This window comes from Anoplopoma fimbria, chromosome 1, assembly GCF_027596085.1.
Source record: "Anoplopoma fimbria isolate UVic2021 breed Golden Eagle Sablefish chromosome 1, Afim_UVic_2022, whole genome shotgun sequence".
NCBI classification, from domain to species: domain Eukaryota; kingdom Metazoa; phylum Chordata; class Actinopteri; order Perciformes; family Anoplopomatidae; genus Anoplopoma; species Anoplopoma fimbria.
Window position 1 is genome coordinate 320038 of NC_072449.1, and position 19963 is coordinate 340000.

The window sequence follows — 19963 nt, forward strand, 5'->3', positions numbered from 1 at the left end:
CGGCCTGCACAACATACAGCAAACAAAAAGCTGAGAGGCCAACACTCCCACTCCACATAATAATGGTTGAGATCATAGTATACATTACCTAATGAAAGAGTAACATTGTAACTGTGATTTCATTGTACTTTTAATTTCATTTACATTTCACATCATACATTCTATAGTCAGCTTTCAATGTAGCCCAATGAACAATTTTTATTAATTTAAGAGACAGACTTTAATCAGTGTTATGGGTTACAGAGATATGCTCCTTTCTGATCCTCCTCTCAGGTCATTTGGAGAGTCATGACGTCTCAGGAGGAAGCGTCTTCTTTCAGGAGATTTTTTCAGTATGTGGAGGACAGCGGCCTTCGAACATACGACGGTCTGGTGATCCAAAACGCCTCTGACATTGCCAGAGAGAGCGACCGCATTCGCAACCAGACTAACTGGACCTACCTGCAGGAAAAACACCAGAAGAAGAGACGACAGGAAGAAGCCATCAAGAGGTAGAAAACACACAAACAAATTAAACCTTAAACATGTGACCACTTCTGAATGTACATACAAAGGTTGTTATCATTACATTACATTCCATTACAGGCATTTAGCAGACGCTTTTATCCAAAGCGACTTACAGGAAGTGTATTCAACATAGGTATTCAAGAGAACTACTAGTCACCAGAAGTCATAAGTGCATCTCCTTTCTTAAACAAGCATCTTAAAGCATAAACCAGAGCAAAAGTATAGTGCAGAGGCAAGTTACTACGAAAACAATAATTGCAACAGACTAATACGAATACAATAAGTGCTACAAACTACTACGAATAGGATAAGTGCAGTAAACGAATATGAATACAATAAGTGCAGCGAACTGATACGAATACAATACGTGCAACAACTAATACGAGTGCAATAAGTGCTACGAGGAAGGCTCCGGGTAGTACTTCTTGAAGAGGTGAGTTTTCAGCCTGCGCCGAAAGATGGGCAGCGACTCTGCTGTCCTGACGTCAGTGGGGAGTTCATTCCACCACTGAGGGGCCAGGACAGAAAAAAGCTGTGACCGGGTGGATCGGCCGCAGGGACCTCTGAGCGACGGGGCAACCAGTCGCCCCGAGGCAGCAGAGCGAAGTGGTCGGGCGGGGGTGTAGGGCTCGACCATGGCCTGGAGATAGGAAGGAGCTGTTCCTTTCACTGCCCTGTAGGCTAGCACCAGAGTCTGTAACTGGATGCGAGCTCTTACAGGGAGCCAGTGTAGGGAACGGAGAAGGGAAGTTGTGTGGGAGAACTTGGGGCGATTGAACACCAGACGTGCTGCAGCTTTCTGGACAAGCTCCAGGGGTCTAACCCGACGCCGGGGCTCCAGCAAGTAGTGAGTTGCAGTAGTCCAGGCGGGAGATGACCAGAGCCTGGATGAGCACCTGCGCCGTCTCCTCAGTGAGGAAGGGGAGAATCCTCCTGATGTTGTAGAGGAGGAATCTGCAGGAGCATGTGACCGATGCAATGTTTGCTGAGAACGACAGTTGGTCATTGGTTGGTTATCCAAAGGATCAATCAATTTCCTCTAAAATCACAGATAAAAAGAGAAAATGTTTCTTCTGAGCTGAAACATGCTAGACGAAATATATGAGAAGTAAATTAGACCTTAAATATTCAGTTTGCTGCTGTTGAAATTAATGATAAATAATACACCAACACACATCATTTATATGTGTTGCTGCTCACTTTACACTCAACACTGAGCTTCCTCTGGTCCTCAGCAACACACCTGCCATGACATGTTGAGGAATACACCCAAGTCACCGCTACTCACAGTCAGAACCACACAAATACACTCTAGTTCAGGAAAAAACTCCAGGGTCAGATCAGCTGTCTACCACTATCTGTGTACTACTACTTCAGTGATAAAACATTGCAGTACTTAATTTACCTGACAAAGATGCGTTTCAGATTTGACTTACAAAATTTAACAATTCAATTATGATGAACTATTATTCATTTAACTATTCAGCATCATATTAGAATTGAGAGCTCCACCTTGAACAGACGTTAAGTAACTTTGAGTACATTGGGCTGATAATGAGTATTTTACTCTGCACTTGAAGTTAACATTTGAATTAAGGACTCTTACTGTCCAGTATAACTGTATAAGTTTAACTTTTAATAGTTATTAGTTTAAATCCATAAATAAATAAAAAATAGAGATAGGGTGATAAATAAAGCAAGATAGTGTTTTCCTGGGGCCAACACATCACTACATCTGCCCCTTTAAAACACACCCAAGTTGTGGTAATTTGTGACCCGAAAAATCTGTGAAATACACTAAGAAGAGCTATTGATTTTCAAAATTAGCCCCAAAAAATAAAACCTTATTATAGAACACATTTGCCCTTCATAAATCACATCTTGAAAAAGTGTTGCATTAGGGATGTACCTATCAGATGGGGGGGAAAAAACACTTTGTCTATCAGTAATGTGTCTTAACATCCATTCATATTATTGTGGCCACAAAATAAAAGTGCCCATGCTGATTGCAAAATAGGACTTTGATTTAAATTTTGTAAAATAAGTATTGAACACGTCATCATTTTTCTCAGTAAACATATTTCTAAAGGTGCTATCGACATGAGATTTTCACCAGATGTCAGTAACAACCCAAGTAATCCATACATACAAAGAAACCCAGACAAATAAGTTCAGAAATGAAGTTATGTGTAATAGAATGGAATGACACAGGGGAAAAGTATTGAACACATGAAGAAAGGGAGGTGAAAAAAGGCATGAAAGCCAAGACACCAGCTGAAATCTATCAGTAATTAGAAAGCAGTCCTGCCCCTTGTCAGTGCAAATTAATATCAGCTGGTTCAGTCCCAACTGATGGCCTATAAAAAGGTGTCTCATTACCAAGGTGTCACACAAGAAACATCTCATGATGGGTAAAAGCAAAGAGCTCTCTCAAGACCTTCACAACCTTATTGTTGCAGAACATACTGATGGCATTGGTTACAGAAGGATTTCTAAACTTCTGAATGTTTCAGTGAGCACTGTTGGGGCCATAATCCGGAAGTGGAAAGAACATCATTTCACCATAAACTGGCCACGACCAGGTGCTCCTCGCAAGATTTCTGACGGAGTGAAAAGAATTATCAGAAGAGTTGTCCAAGAGCCAAGGACCACTTGTGGAGAGCTTCAGAAAGACCTGGAATCAGCAGGTACAATTGTTTCAAAGAAAACAATAAGTAATGCACTCAACCGCCGTGGCCTGTATGCAGGCTCACCACGCAAGACTCCACTGCTGAAGAAAAAGCATGTTGAAGCTCGTTTAAAGTTTGCTGCACAACATTTAGACAAGCCTGTGAAATACTGGGAGAATACAGTCTGGTCAGATGAGACCAACATGGAACTCTTTGGATGCCATAATACACACCATGTTTGGAGGTCAAATGGCACTGCACATCACCCCAAAAACACCATACCAACAGTGAAGTTTGGAGGTGGAACATCATGGTGTGGGGTTGTTTTTCAGCATACAGCACTGGCAAACTTCATATAATTGAAGGAAGGATGAATGGAAAAATGTACCGAGACATTCTTGATAAAAATCTGCTGCCATCTAGCAGGATGATGAAGATGAAACGAGGGTGGACATTTCAGCAAGACAATGATCCCAAACACACAGCCAAGGAAACTCTCCATTGGTTTCAGAGAAAGAAAATAAAGCTGCTAGAATGGCCCAGCCAATCACCTGACCTGAATCCAATAGAAACTCTATGGAAAGAACTAAAGATCAGAGTTCATAGAAGAGGCCCACGGAACCTTCAAGATTTGAAGACTGTTTGTGTGGAAGAATGGGCCAAAATCACACCTGAGCAATGCATGCGACTAGTTTCTCCATACAGGAGGCGTCTTGAAGCTGTCATTACCAACAAAGGCTTTTGTACCAAGTATTAAATACATTTCAGTAAGCGTGTTCAATACTTTTTCCCTGTCATTCCATTTTATTACACATAACTTAATTTCTGAACTTATTTGTTTTGTTTTCTTTGTATGTATGGATTACTTGGGCTGTTACCGACATCTGGTGAAAATAGTCAATAGCACCTTTAGAAATATATTTATTGAGAAAAATGGTGACGTGTTCAATACTTATTTTACCCGCTGTATATCCGAACCCTAACCCTTTAATTTGAAGCTGAGCACAAACATTGCAAATGAAAATTAAGTCAGGAAATACAACCACGGCCACTTTTGGGGTTATACCTGATGAAAGACAGATCATTTTGTTGGTTGAACAGATACAGATAATGACGTCTTCAAACACATGTGCTGTGCATGTAGAATAGCTTCACATTCCATCTTCTACATTCCCACATTAAACCGTAAATGGTCAACACAAAACCCTTCCGAATAGTGACGTTCAGTATATAAAGGGTTGGTACATCAAGTATTCTCTCTAACATCAAAGCAGTCAAAATAAAGATTCTTATTGAAACAGAAAGGTTCTTCGGGTTAGGTGGAGGTGAGTAAAAATATATATTGTTTAGTGACCTCAGCAGTGGTGTCACAAACGAATGAATGCAATGAGTTAAATGGATGATACCTGAAATTAAGAAAATGGTTGGACCTAAATTGCGAAGCAAAGAAATGCATTCCAAAGTCAGAGGGTATCTGCCACTGTTGGCTCAGACCACTGATGAACCCGGTGAAGACAAGCCCAGCGAGGACGTGCCTGGCGGGGTGAATGAGCGCGGGAAAGAGGAGTTGCCAAGCAAAATGGACACAGGTGAAGAGCATGTGCCTGGCCAGGAGGCCTTTCCAGGAACAGAAGACATCCCCAGCAAGAGGACGAGCCCAGCAAAGAGGAAATCCGTCTACAACTATAAATACTTGGACAGAAATAGTATTTGAGCGGAACAATCCTTTGAAATTGTAATTATAATTCATTAAACAGAAAGCCAGCATCAATATGAGTGTCTTGTATTCTGAGACTGGAGAGTCCTGATTGGAGTAAAAGGATTAAGGAGATCAGGCAGTTATAAGGGGAGTGTCAATTTACAATTTAAAGTCTGATCTGACATAGATGGGTAGCCAATGAAGGGAAGCTAAAACTGGTGTGAAAGGCCCTCTGTAGCTGCTTATCCTGTTAAGGGTTGCGGGGGGCTGGAACAATCCCAGCTGTCATTGGTTGAAGGCAGGGTTCACCTGGACAGGTCGCCAGTCTATCACAGGGCTGACTGTGGAAGGAAGCCGGAGAACCCGGAGAGATCCCACGCTGACATGGTGGAGAACATGTAAACTCCACACAGAAGGCCGTGTAGACTGGGGATTGAACCCGGGCCTCTCTTGCTGTGAGGGGACAGTGCTATCCACTACACCACCGTGCAGACCCAGGGACGTACAATTGCACTAATTAGCTCAGCTCAATCCCCTGTGTCTGTGTAGCATCAGTCTAAGGTTGCTGTACTGATGGTAACTGCTATTTGTTTTTATTCAATTCAATTTGATCAATGTAGGCCATAATCACACATTTGCCTCAGAGGGCTTTACAATCTGTACAGCATAAGACATCTTTTGTCCGTTTTGGAGACTGTGAAAGTGGTCGTCTGTCAGACAGCTCAATGCTTGAACTAAAGGCTGAGCACACTTTTCATCCACTGCTTCCCAGACAAAAACTGAGCTAACACTTAACGTTTTAAATGCTGTGTGAAATTTGTGTGTGGTGTCACCTGCTGTGAGCAGGGGAGCAGGTTTGAAAACTGTTTCTGTGCTCCAGAATTTGATGTTCAGAGTTAAAATGGTTGCCTTCACGAAAGTTGCTTGGAGAGCTTGTTACTTTTAGGCTGTTATGGCCAGATGTGTAAGTCTGTTTGATTCCAATATAATCAAATATATATAGTTTAATATCTTAGAATGTATAAATGGAAGAAACAAGAAAAGTCATAGCAAAGTCTTAAAAGAGCTGAATGTTTTCATATTTGAACGGTTTCTGTAGCTGAATGTATGTATGTATGTAGAAGATGTGGAAGAGATATAAGAAATTGAAGTTGAAGAAGATAGATAAAGATTTGGATCTCAATAGGGTGAATGCTGCTCAATCAGCATTCACCACGGCGTACCATGCAGTGGAAACTTAGCAAACAAATGTTGATAACCACCATCGTGATACTTGATTCTTGACTTCTCTGACGGGAGTTTTAGACTTTGCGGAGCCAGCTAATGCATAGTAAGCGTGTGACCGAATATGATTAGAATGTGTTTATTTATAAAGGATACAGGCAGTACAGTAATATAAAATACAGCACAGAGTAACCCTCAGTATTCTTATTGTAGTTACACCTCAGTGTTTGTTTTGAATTGTTAATCAGATTAGTTTTGGTTTCCATCACTCATGAAACTATGTATTCTATAGGGTGTTGTGTTGGTTGATGATCTACAATTGTATCTTTCTACTGGTCTATCCAGGATTGGTGAAGATGTTGCCATGGCAACAGATGGCGCATACTCTGGGAAACATTTCAGGATGGGTTTCATGACAATGCCGGCACCGCAGGACCGTTTGCCACCACCCAGTCAGGGCTTCACTGTCCGATCCCAATCTCTCCACTCGGTGGGTGGAGACGACGACTCCAATCCCAACCGTAAACAACCGCCACCAAAACCCAAGAGAGACCCCAACACCAAACTGAGCAGCAGCTCTGAGGCGGTGAATGGAGGCTCCGGAGTCACCAAGACAGAAACTGAAGAGACCAAAGAGACTTCGGAGCAGGCTGAAGGTGAGAACCCAACACCTGACCTGCTGGTTAAAACTGATACCTGCTGGTTAAACCTGACACCTGCTAGTTAAACATGACACCTGCTGGTTGAACATGACACCTGCTGGTTAAACATGACACCTGTTGGTTAAACATGACAACTGTTGGTTAAACATTACACCTGTTAGTTAAACATTACACCTGTTGGTTAAACATGACACCTGTTGGTTAAACATTACACCTGTTGGTTAAACATTACACCTGTTAGTTAAACATGATACCTCTGGCGGCTGTGGCGTAGTGGAGAGCAAGGTGGTTCTCCAGTCAGAGAGTCAGTGGTTCGATACCTGGCTTCGGCAGTCGATGTGTCCTTGGGCAAGACACTTAACCCCAAGTTGCTCCTGAAGGCTTGCCATCGGTGTGGACTGGATGATGAATGTTAGTTAGAGTCTGATGGTGGCACCTTGATGGTAGCCTGTCATCAGTGTGTGAATGGGTGAATGATATGTAATATATATACTACTGATTGTAAGTCGCTTTGGATAAAAGCGTCTGCTAAATGACTGTAATGTAATGTTTGTTAAACATTACACCTGTTGGTTAAACATTACACCTGCTGGTTAAACAACGACACCTGTTGGTTAAACATTACACCTGCTGGTTAAACAACTACACCTGCTGGTTAAATATGACACCTGCTGGTTAAACATAACACCTGTTGGTTAAACATTCAATTCAATTATTTTGTATAGCCCAAAATCACAAATTACAAATTTGCCTCAGAGGGCTTTACAATCTGTACACATACGCCATACTCTGTCCTTAGACCCTCACATCCTCTGTCCTTAGACCCTCACATCCTCTGTCCTTACACCCTCACATACTCTGTCCTTAGACCCTCACATCCTCTGTCCTTACACCCTCACATCCTCTGTCCTTAGACCCTCACATCCTCTGTCCTTAGACCCTCACATCCTCTGTCCTTACACCCTCACATACTCTGTCCTTAGACCCTCACATCCTCTGTCCTTACACCCTCACATCCTCTGTTCCGGAACCCTCACATCAGCACAGGAAAAACTCCCCTAAAAAAACCTTTTAACAGGGAGAAAAAAGGAAGAAACCTCTGGGAGAGCGACAGAGGAGGGATCCTTCTCCAGGATGGACAGAAGTCAATAGATGTCATGTGTACAGAATGAACAGCATAACAGAGATACAACACATTCAATGTATATGACATAAATGATTCATATAATCACAGTAGTAAGCAGAGTAACGTAGGAAAAAGTTAAGACTACTTATAAAAGCAGCAATGACTATAGTAGAATTTAAATAATGATATAGGGAATAGTAAAGTAATGTGACTAATAATAATAATCGAAGTAGCAGTGGGTGTCAGCTGGATCACAGTAGGAGGCACGACTACGGTCCAGGTACCACAACGATTCAGCGAAACCTGCGAGGCGAGAAAGCAAAAGGGCTTTATGGTAGAAGCAAAGCCAATAAGCGTAATGGTACAGGGAATAGTATTAGTAGTGTGACTCATATTAATAGTGGTAGTAGCAGTGGGTTTCAGCAGGGCCACAGCAGGAGGCACGACCACAGTCCAGATAGAACCCTGATTCATGGGAACCTGCGAGGAGAGAAAGTACAAGGACTCCGGGAAGAAGCAAAGTCAGTAATGTCCATAAATAGGACATGAATACATAAAGATGGAGGGAGAGAAGAGGAGAGAGGAGCTCAGTGTATCCTAGGTAGTCCCTCGGCAGTCTAGGCCTATAGCAGCTTATTTAGGGGCTGGACCAAGGCGAACCTGAACCAGCCCTAACTATAAGTCCTATCAAAAAGGAAGGTCTTAAGCCTGCTCTTAAATGTAGTGAGGGTTTCTGCCCCCCCGGACTGAAACTGGAACCTGGTTCCACAGAAGAGGAGCCTGATAACTGAAGGCTCTGGCTCCCATCCTACTTTTATATACTCTAGGAACCACAAGTAACCCTGCATTGATGGAGCGCAGCTCTCTAGTTGGGTAATATGGAACTATAAGTTCCTTAAGATAAGACGGTGCCTGGCCAGTTAGAGCAGCATCACACGTGCTGCAGCATTCTGGATCAACTGTAGAGATTTAAGAGACTTATTACAGCAGCCTGATGATAAGGAGTTACAGTTATCTAGTCTAGAGGTAACAAATGCATGAACTAGTTTTTCTGCTTTGAGACAGGATTTGCCTGATTTTCAAAATGTTACGTAAATGAAATAAGGCTGTCCTTGAGATCTGTTTTATATAAGAGTTAAAAGACAGATCCTGATCAAAGATAACTCCGAGGTTCTTAATGGTAGTGCTGGATGCCAGAGCAATGCTATCTAGAGAAACTGTATCATTAGATAATTGATTTTGAAAGTGATCTGGGCCTAGTAGAATAACTTCAGCTTTGTCGGAGTTTAACATACATGACACCTGTTGATTAAACATTACACCTGTTGGATAACCCAAGCACATGAAGCTATAGCCTAAGCTTAACCAGGAAGACTATACTATTTCATGGCTTGGCCTGTAGTTTATTTCTCATACATCTGTCATTCACTCATTCTCATGAATGGTCCCTCTTAATTTCCTCTCTGTCATTGTTTTGGGCTGTCAATCATCTGTTCTGATCAGCTGCTCTCTTCTATCCAATAACATTACAATGTTAGCCTATCATCTTGCTGCCAATGCTTTTTAAATATGATTGTCTCTCTGCTTCTACTACGTTCATGTTGCTGTTAAGTGGCCCTCCACCTCCCCATCTGCTCTTCGTAGATTCATCAGCTTCATCAACTTCATCATTCAATCAGCCTCATTGGCCCCCACTACGTCACCATTGTCTGGACTATACAGGGGGATTAATCTTGCTGCTGCTCTGTTAAGACGGTATCATCACATATCATCTGATAATAATAAACAATTATCTTTCTTCATCTTACTTGTGTCTTCTGATTGAACTGCTGGTTGAACCTGCTTAGATTTTTTTTCTTCATCTCTCTGCCTTTGCCAGATGCTCCTTCTATGGGCCTGAGAAAAAAAGTCTGGGTTAATATATGCTGTGTTCTTACTGCATGGTACGTCTGTGCAACTCTTTTTTTGTACCAGGTGCTTTTCTTTATTGTGTTTTCCATTGTCTCATGCAGGTGACACCTGCTCGGTTAAATCTGTAGCAAATGGAAAGTGCCATGTGTAAGAATTGTATCTTTAGGAAGGGATGGAGCTTCAGTCAGTCTCTTAAGATTTTAACATCACTGTCTGTCTGTCTGTCTGTCTGCAGCTCGATGCCATTTCTACAGTGAAGATTACAAGAAGATGCCTCCACCCAAACCTAAAAGAAACCCAAACACCCAGCTCAGCACCTCCTTTGATGAGTCTTACATCCAAACCCATGGCAACAAGAAGTCTTCCTTGAGGTGGGATAAATCTTCATCCCAGAGTCAAAGTCCGGCATCGAGGGACACAGACGACGAGGAGCCCGTCTACATTGAGATGGTGGGAAACATCCTGCGAGACCTCAAAGGTCAAGACGCTGTGGAGGACGAGCAGAGTGAGTCGGTGTATGAGGAGATGAAGTATCCGATGTTTGAGGACTTCCTGCAGGATGCTCACTCCACCATCATAGATCCTGAAGCCTGGACGTCTCGTGGCTCTCTCTGCGACATCCCTCCACCTTTCCCTAACCTCTTGACTCACCGCCCACCGCTACTCGTCTTCCCCCCCCTCCCTGCTCAGTGCTCCCCGAATTCTGATGAGTCCCCCCTCACCCCTTTAGAGGTCACACGTCTGCCCATGATGGATAATGCCTCCTACAGCAAGTCGGGTGGTGTCGAACATCCTCAAAGCTCCACCCACCATCGCAAGGAGCGGGACCGAGACCGGGACCGAGACAGAGACCGAAACCGAGACCGAGACCGAGATCGAGACCGAGACCGGGACCGGGATCGGGACCGGGACAGAGAACGAGACCGGGACCGAGAACGAGAACGAGAACGAGACCTGGCCTCCACACACACCATCACCTCCTCCGGCCGCTCATCAGCTCCACCCCTCCACTCCAACCTCTACAAGTCCTCTGGCTCCGCCCACAGTGGGCATGGTTACCCCCGAAGCCAATCAGCATGTCCTTCTCCGGTCAGCATGGGGCGCTCTCTGACTCCCCTGAGCCTGAAGAGACCTCCACCGTATGACGCTCTGATGGCAGGAGGAAGTATGCCCCGCTCTTCCTCTTCCTCATCCTCACACAGGGCTGGGGAGGGCGGGGCTAAACTGAGTAACTCCTCCTCCACCCATGGCTCCATGCAAAACGTGTCCATGAGGTCACAGACACCCACAAGTCCATTGGATGAACTCAACAACCTGTTTACCTCAGGTAGACAGGTGATGAAGAAAGTGTCAGGAGGCAGGAAGAGCAGAGGGAGTGAAGGTAAGAAATAACAATCAGTGTAACATTTGTACAACATCTGTTCTACATCATTACTACAGTCAGACTATCAAATTGACACCAATACTATGTCAGCTATATAAGGACAGGTGATTGTTGACTATTAACATAGGAAACGCCCTTCAACACTATGTAAGGACAGGTTATTGTTTATTATTAACATAGGAAATATCTCCTGAACACTATATAAGGACAGGTTATTGTTTATTATTAACATAGGAAATATCTCCTGAACACTATATAAGGACAGGTTATTGTTTATTATTAACATAGGAAATGTCTCCTGAACACTATATAAGGACAGGTTATTGTTTAATATTAACATAGGTAATGTCTCCTGAACACTATATAAGGACAGGTTATTGTTTATTATTAACATAGGAAATATCTCCTGAACACTATATAAGGACAGGTTATTGTTTAATATTAACATAGGTAATGTCTCCTGAACACTATATAAGGACAGGTTATTGTTTATTATTAACATAGGTAATATCTCCTGAACACTATATAAGGACAGGTTATTGTTTAATATTAACATAGGAAATATCTCCTGAACACTATATAAGGACACATAGGAAATGTCTATATATAAGGACAGGTTATTGTTTAATATTAACATAGGAAATGTCTCCTGAACACTATATAAGGACAGGTTATTGTTTAATATTAACATAGGAAATATCTCCTGAACACTATATAAGGACAGGTTATTGTTTAATATTAACATAGGAAATGTCTCCTGAACACTATATAAGGACAGGTTATTGTTTAATATTAACATAGGTAATGTCTCCTGAACACTATATAAGGACAGGTTATTGTTTAATATTAACATAGGAAATGTCTCCTGAACACTATATAAGGACAGGTTATTGTTTAATATTAACATAGGTTAATATTAACATAGGAAATATCTCCTGAACACTATATAAGGACAGGTTATTGTTTAATATTAACATAGGTAATGTCTCCTGAACACTATATAAGGACAGGTTATTGTTTATTATTAACATAGGAAATGTCTCCTGAACACTACGTCTGCCTGTCATGTATACAAACATTGACAACAAAACAGTAGTCAAGCCCCATCTGTGGTATAGTTTGATGCTGTTTTATATGATGTAGTTTTATCATTTGTAATGAATTAAATTTGAAAAATAGAGAGAGCGGTCCGTCTTGATTATTACTGTTGTTTTACAGGTCTAAATCATTTTTGCAGACTAATCTGACAAGAATCTCCGTAAAAGCTCTGAAATTATGTCTTTCAAAGTTTTCTAGTTCATCTAACACATTTATTACAGGCATTCTAGATGGTAGAACAAGATACACGTTTCTTTCTCTGCATGTGTACATTCATCTCCAGATGCAGAAATGTTTCAGGTCTGACATTCAGATTGACATTGTGTCTCTTACGAGTTGTCATGATCAGGGTGTTTATTCAGACCTGAGACCACCATGGAAGATTTCCATCAAATGCTCACAAGAAATGCCTGTCTGACAAGGTTTTATTTACTGACTAGAGGCTGTTAACTCAGAGCAGGCTCTTTGTCCGAAAACTTCTGTCTAAACAGAGACCCTAACCCTTTAAAACATTACGTAACAATATTAAAATAATAAAATAATAAAATCCCCTCAACATACCTGAGTCTACCTGAGCAGGTGTGGCTCTACTGGATATAATGAATGATATTATATTTTTAGCAGAGATATTTCAGCTGAGAGAGAAAAAGATGGTTGCAGTCATAGAACAGAGGATTGAAAAGATGAATGAATGTGTATTTGCAGTCTGATTTCTTTTCTGGCTGCTGTTTATAAACACTGTTATCTTTCATTTCCATCGTCTCATCCATCAGTCTGACAGAAAGATGGACTGTCGGGAGAAAATCATCTCATCAATGCTGTTAGAACAAACAGAGAATCAACAGCTGAATGTTCTGGAAATCTGAGAGATGAAGCTCTGCAGTTCTGTGCAGGAAGATTAACCTCAGTTGCTTTTGTCTCCATCGAGACAGTGTTTCCAAGGTGACCACCGTCAGTCTGCCGTCTGACTGAAGATCATTTTATTAGATAAATGAGGTGATGAATTTGTTCCCCTAAAATACACAGCAGCAGTCAGGTAACACTGATTTAATGATACAAATAATTTAATCAAAATATTCACATAAATGAATCACACAAACCGACCTCGCATTATCTTACCAGCCTGCAAGTTTGTTCTATTATTAAGAAATCAAAACCTGAAGAGGAGTGAAATATATCAGTCATGATTTTAGATTTGATATAGAATAAGTAGGATGTGAGAATTCATGAAATAACAGCCGTAAAGATGTGAAGCCTTGACAGTCTAAAAATGTGACGGATCAATCAAGCTGTCCTGTCAATTCAACAGCTATTGGAGTACAAGCTAAATAGATTGGTCAGACAACATTCTATCAAATCATTGTTCCAATCTACCAGGTTTTAAGTGTTTTTTTGTTTGTAATTGTCTTTATTGTAATAATCATCAATTACAATGTGTGAAGTTCTGACAAAACATAGACCATCAGGCTTCAAACTGAGATACAGATACCAAAACAAATACAACTCCATTCTTACATTCATCATTGTAACAGAACATATGTAAATTATGATGAAAAAAAAGAAGAGAGGAAGGAAAAAAACATAATAAGAAGAAATATTTTCATAATAATTTCATGGAGAGGGTAGGCAGTGAATCACATTTCCTCAGAAAATAAGTGTAGCAAATCAAGTAAATGAACACTTCTTATTATGGAACTTCTCTCTGAATTAAATCCCAAAGGGTTCAAATGATGGAGAGACCTTACAGAGTTGGCGTAGTGGATGTAAAATTAGAATTATTCTTTCTGGTTAGGTTCTCATTGTTCCAGTGGATAGTTCTGTTGATTGGTAATAAAGCATAGTTTTGTTGCCATAAGAACCTGCTGGTGAATTTCTAAAACTTCTGTAGTCATTTATAATTACTTAATATTTTTTATAAATATAAATAAATATATATATATATGGACAGGTGGCACCTTGCATGGTATCAATTCCCATCAATGTATGAATGGATGTGAATCGGTGAATGATGATGTGTAGTGTTAAAGAGCTTCGAGGGGTCTGAAGACTACAAAAGAGAAACACAAGAACAGTCCATTTACCATTTAGGGGGGTTGAGAGTTTCTATGACTTCCTGTCTACTTTTTGTCACTTCCTGCTGCAGCTTCCTAAACTCAAACACTTTAATCACTTTGGTAAAGAGCTTTAAATGTCATTAGAAAGAACCTGGATAGTTCTTTAGGTTCTAATTCTTTCTTTATCTTACAGGTTCTCATGCACTCTTTATCATTTTAAGTTATATGTTAATTCTTTTGACCATGTTTGCTTTAGGTTCTGCTGGTTCTCTGTCTCTGTTTGGGGTTCTTTGTCTTTCAGATTGATTCTGTTTCATCTTGAACAAATTAATTAGCTGCTGAGGAAACAATCTAGTTAACTTCTCCATCATGTCTTTACCTGGTTGTGTCTCTGTAGGGGACTCCAGGTCTCTGCCCAGACATGACAGCAAAGACAGAGACGGACAGTCCAGTCCAGTTTCAATCAGAATGGGTAGGTCGTCTGTCAGCCCCACCATGATGCTGTCTGGAGGAGGAGGAGGAGGAGGAGGAGGAGGAGGTGAGTGTTTCATCACTACTGGCGCGTATAGAGGACATCAGAGGTCGGCACTACAAAGCAGGATTTGGGGGTTAGCGAGATAACTTCAGCGTTAACTCTTGGTTTCATGTGTGATTTTAATAATTATGTAAGGAAACCTTCTTACTGCTTTGAATTCTGTTTTTATATTTATTTATTTATTTATTTACCCCCAAGTCCGTTTCACGCTGCTGGAACAATAAGGATACATCTAAGCAGCATATTCATTTTAGAGAATACACATGTAATTATAATCAGATCGATTGATAAAATCACTGCCAAATACAGAAACAATCTATTCATTTAAACACATTCTCACTGTCACTAATTTAGAAATACAAAGAGGTTAAGAACACATAATTCAGACTGAAAGTAACAGTTTAAAGTGACAAATACATGAAGGACAGCTGGTGATAAATCACTGACTGTGAATGTTTTTAAATGAATATGATAACAGGAGGTCAGGTTTAAATGTGAGGATTATAACAGGAGGTCAGGTTTAAATGTGAAGATTATAACAGGTGGTCAGGTTTAATTGTGTAGATTATAACAGGAGGTCAGGTTTAAATGTGAAGATGATAACAGGAGGTCAGGTTTAATTGTGTAGATTATAACAGGAGGTCAGGTTTAAATGTGAGGATTATAACAGGAGGTCAGGTTTAAATGTGAGGATTATAACAGGAGGTCAGGTTTAAATGTGAGGATTATAACAGGAAGTCAGGTTTAAATGTGAGGATTATAACAGGATGTTAGGTTTAAATGTGAGGATTATAACAGGAGGTCAGGTTTAAATGTGAAGATTATAACAGGTCAGGTTTAAATGTGAGGATTATAACAGGTCAGGTTTAAATATGAGGATTATAACAGGAGGTCAGGTTTAAATATGATAACAGTAGGTCAGGTTTAAATGTGAGGTCAGCTTTAAATATGAGGATTATAACATCAGGTTTAAATATGACAACAGTTCTTCCCTGTTGTATTTGTGTCTCCTGATTACAGTGATTGTTCTGCTCACACTGACTGATGACCATCAGGTGAATAACAGGTTCTGTTTCTTCTGTTATGTTTTTGTGGATTGATGTAAAATCAATCTAATCTGCAGAATCTAAATTGGTGTGTAAACTTGGCCGTTCAGCATCAACTTCAGGAGTTCCTTCACCAGGTGGGACGCCACAACGTCACCTGTATGATCCGCATCATCCCGCCCTCAGCCAGGTACGACACCTGTAAAACACCTGTCTGTCTAACTATGTGTCTACCTGTCTGTTTACCTGTCTAACTGTCCGTCTGCTACCAATCTACCTGTCTACGTGTCTGTGCTGTCTGTTCACTTCAATCCATTTTGTAATTCAGATGAGAAACAACAGTTTTATTTTTTTATTTTAAATAGAAAATAATTGGATACTTTATATTCCAAACAGGATTCAACGTCACTGAACGACAGATCATAAAACATTTTACAAGCTGACAGAAGCTTTGATCCATCAGCTGACTGACATCTGAACTGTAAACATGTAAACTAGTAAACTTGTGTTTTCTTTACTTTGTTTAAGGAACATTTCATAATATCCTTTGTGTGTAAAATATTTGGTATTTGAATTTAATGTTATTTCTATTCTGTCTCAACATGATTACTTAAAACTGATATTTAAATAAATTTGTCAATATTTAAAGTGAAGTAATACTGAACACGTTCTCATTCCAACTCGGCCCATACTGACGCTTGGTCCGACCCGTGGCATCATTTTTTAATGCACTGGGTAGTCCATTATGTGATGTGGCTAACGTTTTTTATACAAACAAAACACTTGCTGAAGTTTAGGCAACAAATCCACTTAGGTTCAGGAAAAACATAATGTTTGGGCTTAAAATAACTTCATAAACTAAATAAAACTAAACCAAAGTAACATAAGTTCAGAAAACACAACACAAACATCACTAACGCAGCTTAAAAATAACTCAACCACACCATGGGACAAGGACAGCGGTTTCCTGGTTAAAGTCCTGTGTTTGTTTGAGCTCAACCACACCATGGGACAAGGACAGCGGTCTCCTGGTTAAAGTCCTGTGTTTGTTTGAGCTCAACCACACCATGGGACAAGGACAGCGGTCTCCTGGTTAAAGTCCTGTGTTTGTTTGAGCTCAACCACACCATGGGACAAGGACAGCGGTCTCCTGGTTAAAGTCCTGTGTTTGTTTGAGCCACTCACCTTTACTCCCAGCCTGTTTTTTTTTTGTCAATGTCATCACACTCTCTGAGCATTTGTTCTGAGTGTCTCTTAATGACACGGATATGTTAACATTGTGGTTACCTGCGTCACATACACAAACTAAAGGGTTGGTTTGATTTGACGCCATGGGAATGAGAACGGGTTGTTAAACTTTAATAATGATACTAACAAACTTTCATTAATACTATCATTAACACTATCATTAAACTAACAAAACTTACCTAATACTAACTTTAAACTTTCACTGATTATACTTACACTTTAGCATTTTAATAGATTTAATCTCATTCAAAATGTACCAATTGTTTTGAATTTTTTTACACTAATTAAAACAATTTTCTCACCTAAACCAAACTCTGCCCACATTAACCCTGCAAGTCGCCATCTAACCTTTCCCCCCGAAACTGTAGCAGCGACCCACCAGCTGACTTTACTGTTTGTCCGTCTCTCTCGTGTCATAATGATGATGTACATTTACATGAAATCTGTAACTTTATGTGTTAGTATTTAGTGTTTATGATGAATAAAATATTTAATTTCACCAAATTCAGAAGCAAGGCATATCATTTCTGCCATTAGGGATCTCTTAATCAAAACAATAACAAAGGACAGACTGATGACGTCACAAGTAGTGTGGGATCATGGGAGTTGTTGTTTTCATTGATATTGTTGCCAATGAAAATGTGTCTTACATGACTCAGGCAGAAATCAAGTCCATTTACGAGATAATGTATTAAAGTATAGTTCAAGGTTATGAGTTGTGTCCATACTTATGAAGGTAATGAAATAATTACATGGAGGCTCCGGAGTCTGAGCCGAGACTTTGTCAAAGGCAGCACATTAAAGTTACACTCTTTCCTTTCTTACCAACAAAATAGCGTTAAGTTTTATCCACATTATTTAGTTACATTTGTTCACATTGTGACATTCCATTCTGATGAAATAGCTGACAGCTTACTACATGTTAACTTTCTAATTTACCATAAGATGAGTAGACTAACCAGCCAGATCTATCATGAGGGCCATTACACTGGCAAAAAGAAAAATAATGTTGCAATGTTCTGCAATTTGAAATACATATTCAAAATTTGCTGCCACTTTTCTTGAAGAAAGAGCTAAATCTTGTACGCTTCACCCAAAAATGTTAGTTTGCATCAATTCGCATAAACATACTAAAGCCATAATGCAAATTTCGTTAGAAAACATAGATAATAAAACCAGATCACACACACAAACACAGATTAGGATCATCTTCCTCCCTCGATTCATCTGAAATGGTCATGTGAAGTTTTATTTTTATAGGGTCAAATCCTAGTAGAGGTTATCTGGTGACACTTTTCACATACAGCAGCTCTAGATTAGACCGTAGTCTTTAATTCACGGAGACCCAACATTCCCCCACGGGCAAGCACAAAGGGTTTAAAATGGGTAGCAAAGATCTGACATTCTGGCACCTTTAATTAAAAAGTAAGCCAATAAATTAGATAAGCAGTGTCAAATATAATATGATCATAATGTCGAGCGAGTACATTTTTTATGAGATGCAACCAAGCATTCTTTCCAGCTGATGCCATCGAGATACACACTCATCAAATCAGCAAGTCATGTCACCCAACACTCATTTTATTCCGCTGCATCACCACACCAGATCTTTCTGGGAATCCCAAGTGGAAGAGAAACGCAAGCGAGACGTAAGCAGCTTCCAGGGTAGTGGTCTAACCCTAACCCGGACTTTAATATACGTTAACACTGAATGAGTAATCCTGTAGTTATTATTATATGACTATTGTTGGGGCCATTTCAGTGGTGGCTAGTAAGTGGCGATGTTGGTAGCCATAGTAGATCACTTAAGTGTTGTCGAATGTGATACAGGTGTGGCACAAAGTGTATGGTTTTTGACTGTAAGTCAGGATAATGTTGCCTGCATTTTATTTTGGAAGATTTGCGTTTCTTATTGTGTGAAAATAAATGAATTGGCATATCTAATTTTAATCAGTTTCAACTAACTATAAACCTGAACCAACCCTAACTATAAACCTGAACCAGTCCTAACTATAAACCTGAACCAGTCCTAACTATAGACCTGAACCAGTCCAAACTATAAACCTGAACCAGTCCTAACTATAAACCTGAACCAGTCCTAACTATAGACCTGAACCAGTCCAAACTATAAACCTGAACCAGTCCTAACTATAAACCTGAACCAGTCCTAACTATAAACCTGAACCAGTCCTAACTATAGACCTGAACCAGTCCAAACTATAAACCTGAACCAGTCCTAACTATAGACCTGAACCAGTCCTAACTATAAACCTGAACCAGTCCTAACTATAAACCTGAACCAGTCCTAACTATAAACCTGAACCAGTCCTAACTATAAACCTGAACCAGTCCTAACTATAAACCTGAACCAGTCCTAACTATAAACCTGAACCAGTCCTAACTATAAACCTGAACCAGTCCTAACTATAAACCTGAACCAGCCCTAACTATAAACCTGAACCAGTCCTAACTATAAACCTGAACCAACCCTAACTATAAACCTGAACCAGCCCTAACTATTGACCTGAACCAGTCCTAACTATAAACCTGAACCAACCCTAACTATAAACCTGAACCAGCCCTAACTATAGACCTGAACCAGTCCTAACTATAGACCTGAACCAGTCCTAACTATAAACCTGAACCAGTCCTAACTATAAACCTGAACCAACCCTAACTATAAACCTGAACCAGTCCTAACTATAAACCTGAACCAGCCCTAACTATAGACCTGAACCAGTCCTAACTATAGACCTGAACCAGTCCTAACTATAAACCTGAACCAGTCCTAACTATAAAC

General features: G+C 40.2%; 1 protein-coding gene across 1 annotated transcript in view; it reads left to right on the plus strand.

The window, feature by feature from the left end:
• The first annotated feature begins 288 nt into the window (after nt 1-288).
• nyap2a (neuronal tyrosine-phosphorylated phosphoinositide-3-kinase adaptor 2a) overlaps nt 289-19963 on the plus strand; it is a 22990-nt gene continuing 3315 nt past the window's right edge. Inside the window, exons 1-6 of the mRNA XM_054596287.1 lie at nt 289-491; nt 6445-6755; nt 10034-10638; nt 10717-11179; nt 14732-14872; nt 15993-16105. Coding sequence (XP_054452262.1) covers nt 289-491; nt 6445-6755; nt 10034-10638; nt 10717-11179; nt 14732-14872; nt 15993-16105 — 1836 coding nt within the window. The remainder of the gene's footprint in view (nt 492-6444; nt 6756-10033; nt 10639-10716; nt 11180-14731; nt 14873-15992; nt 16106-19963) is intronic.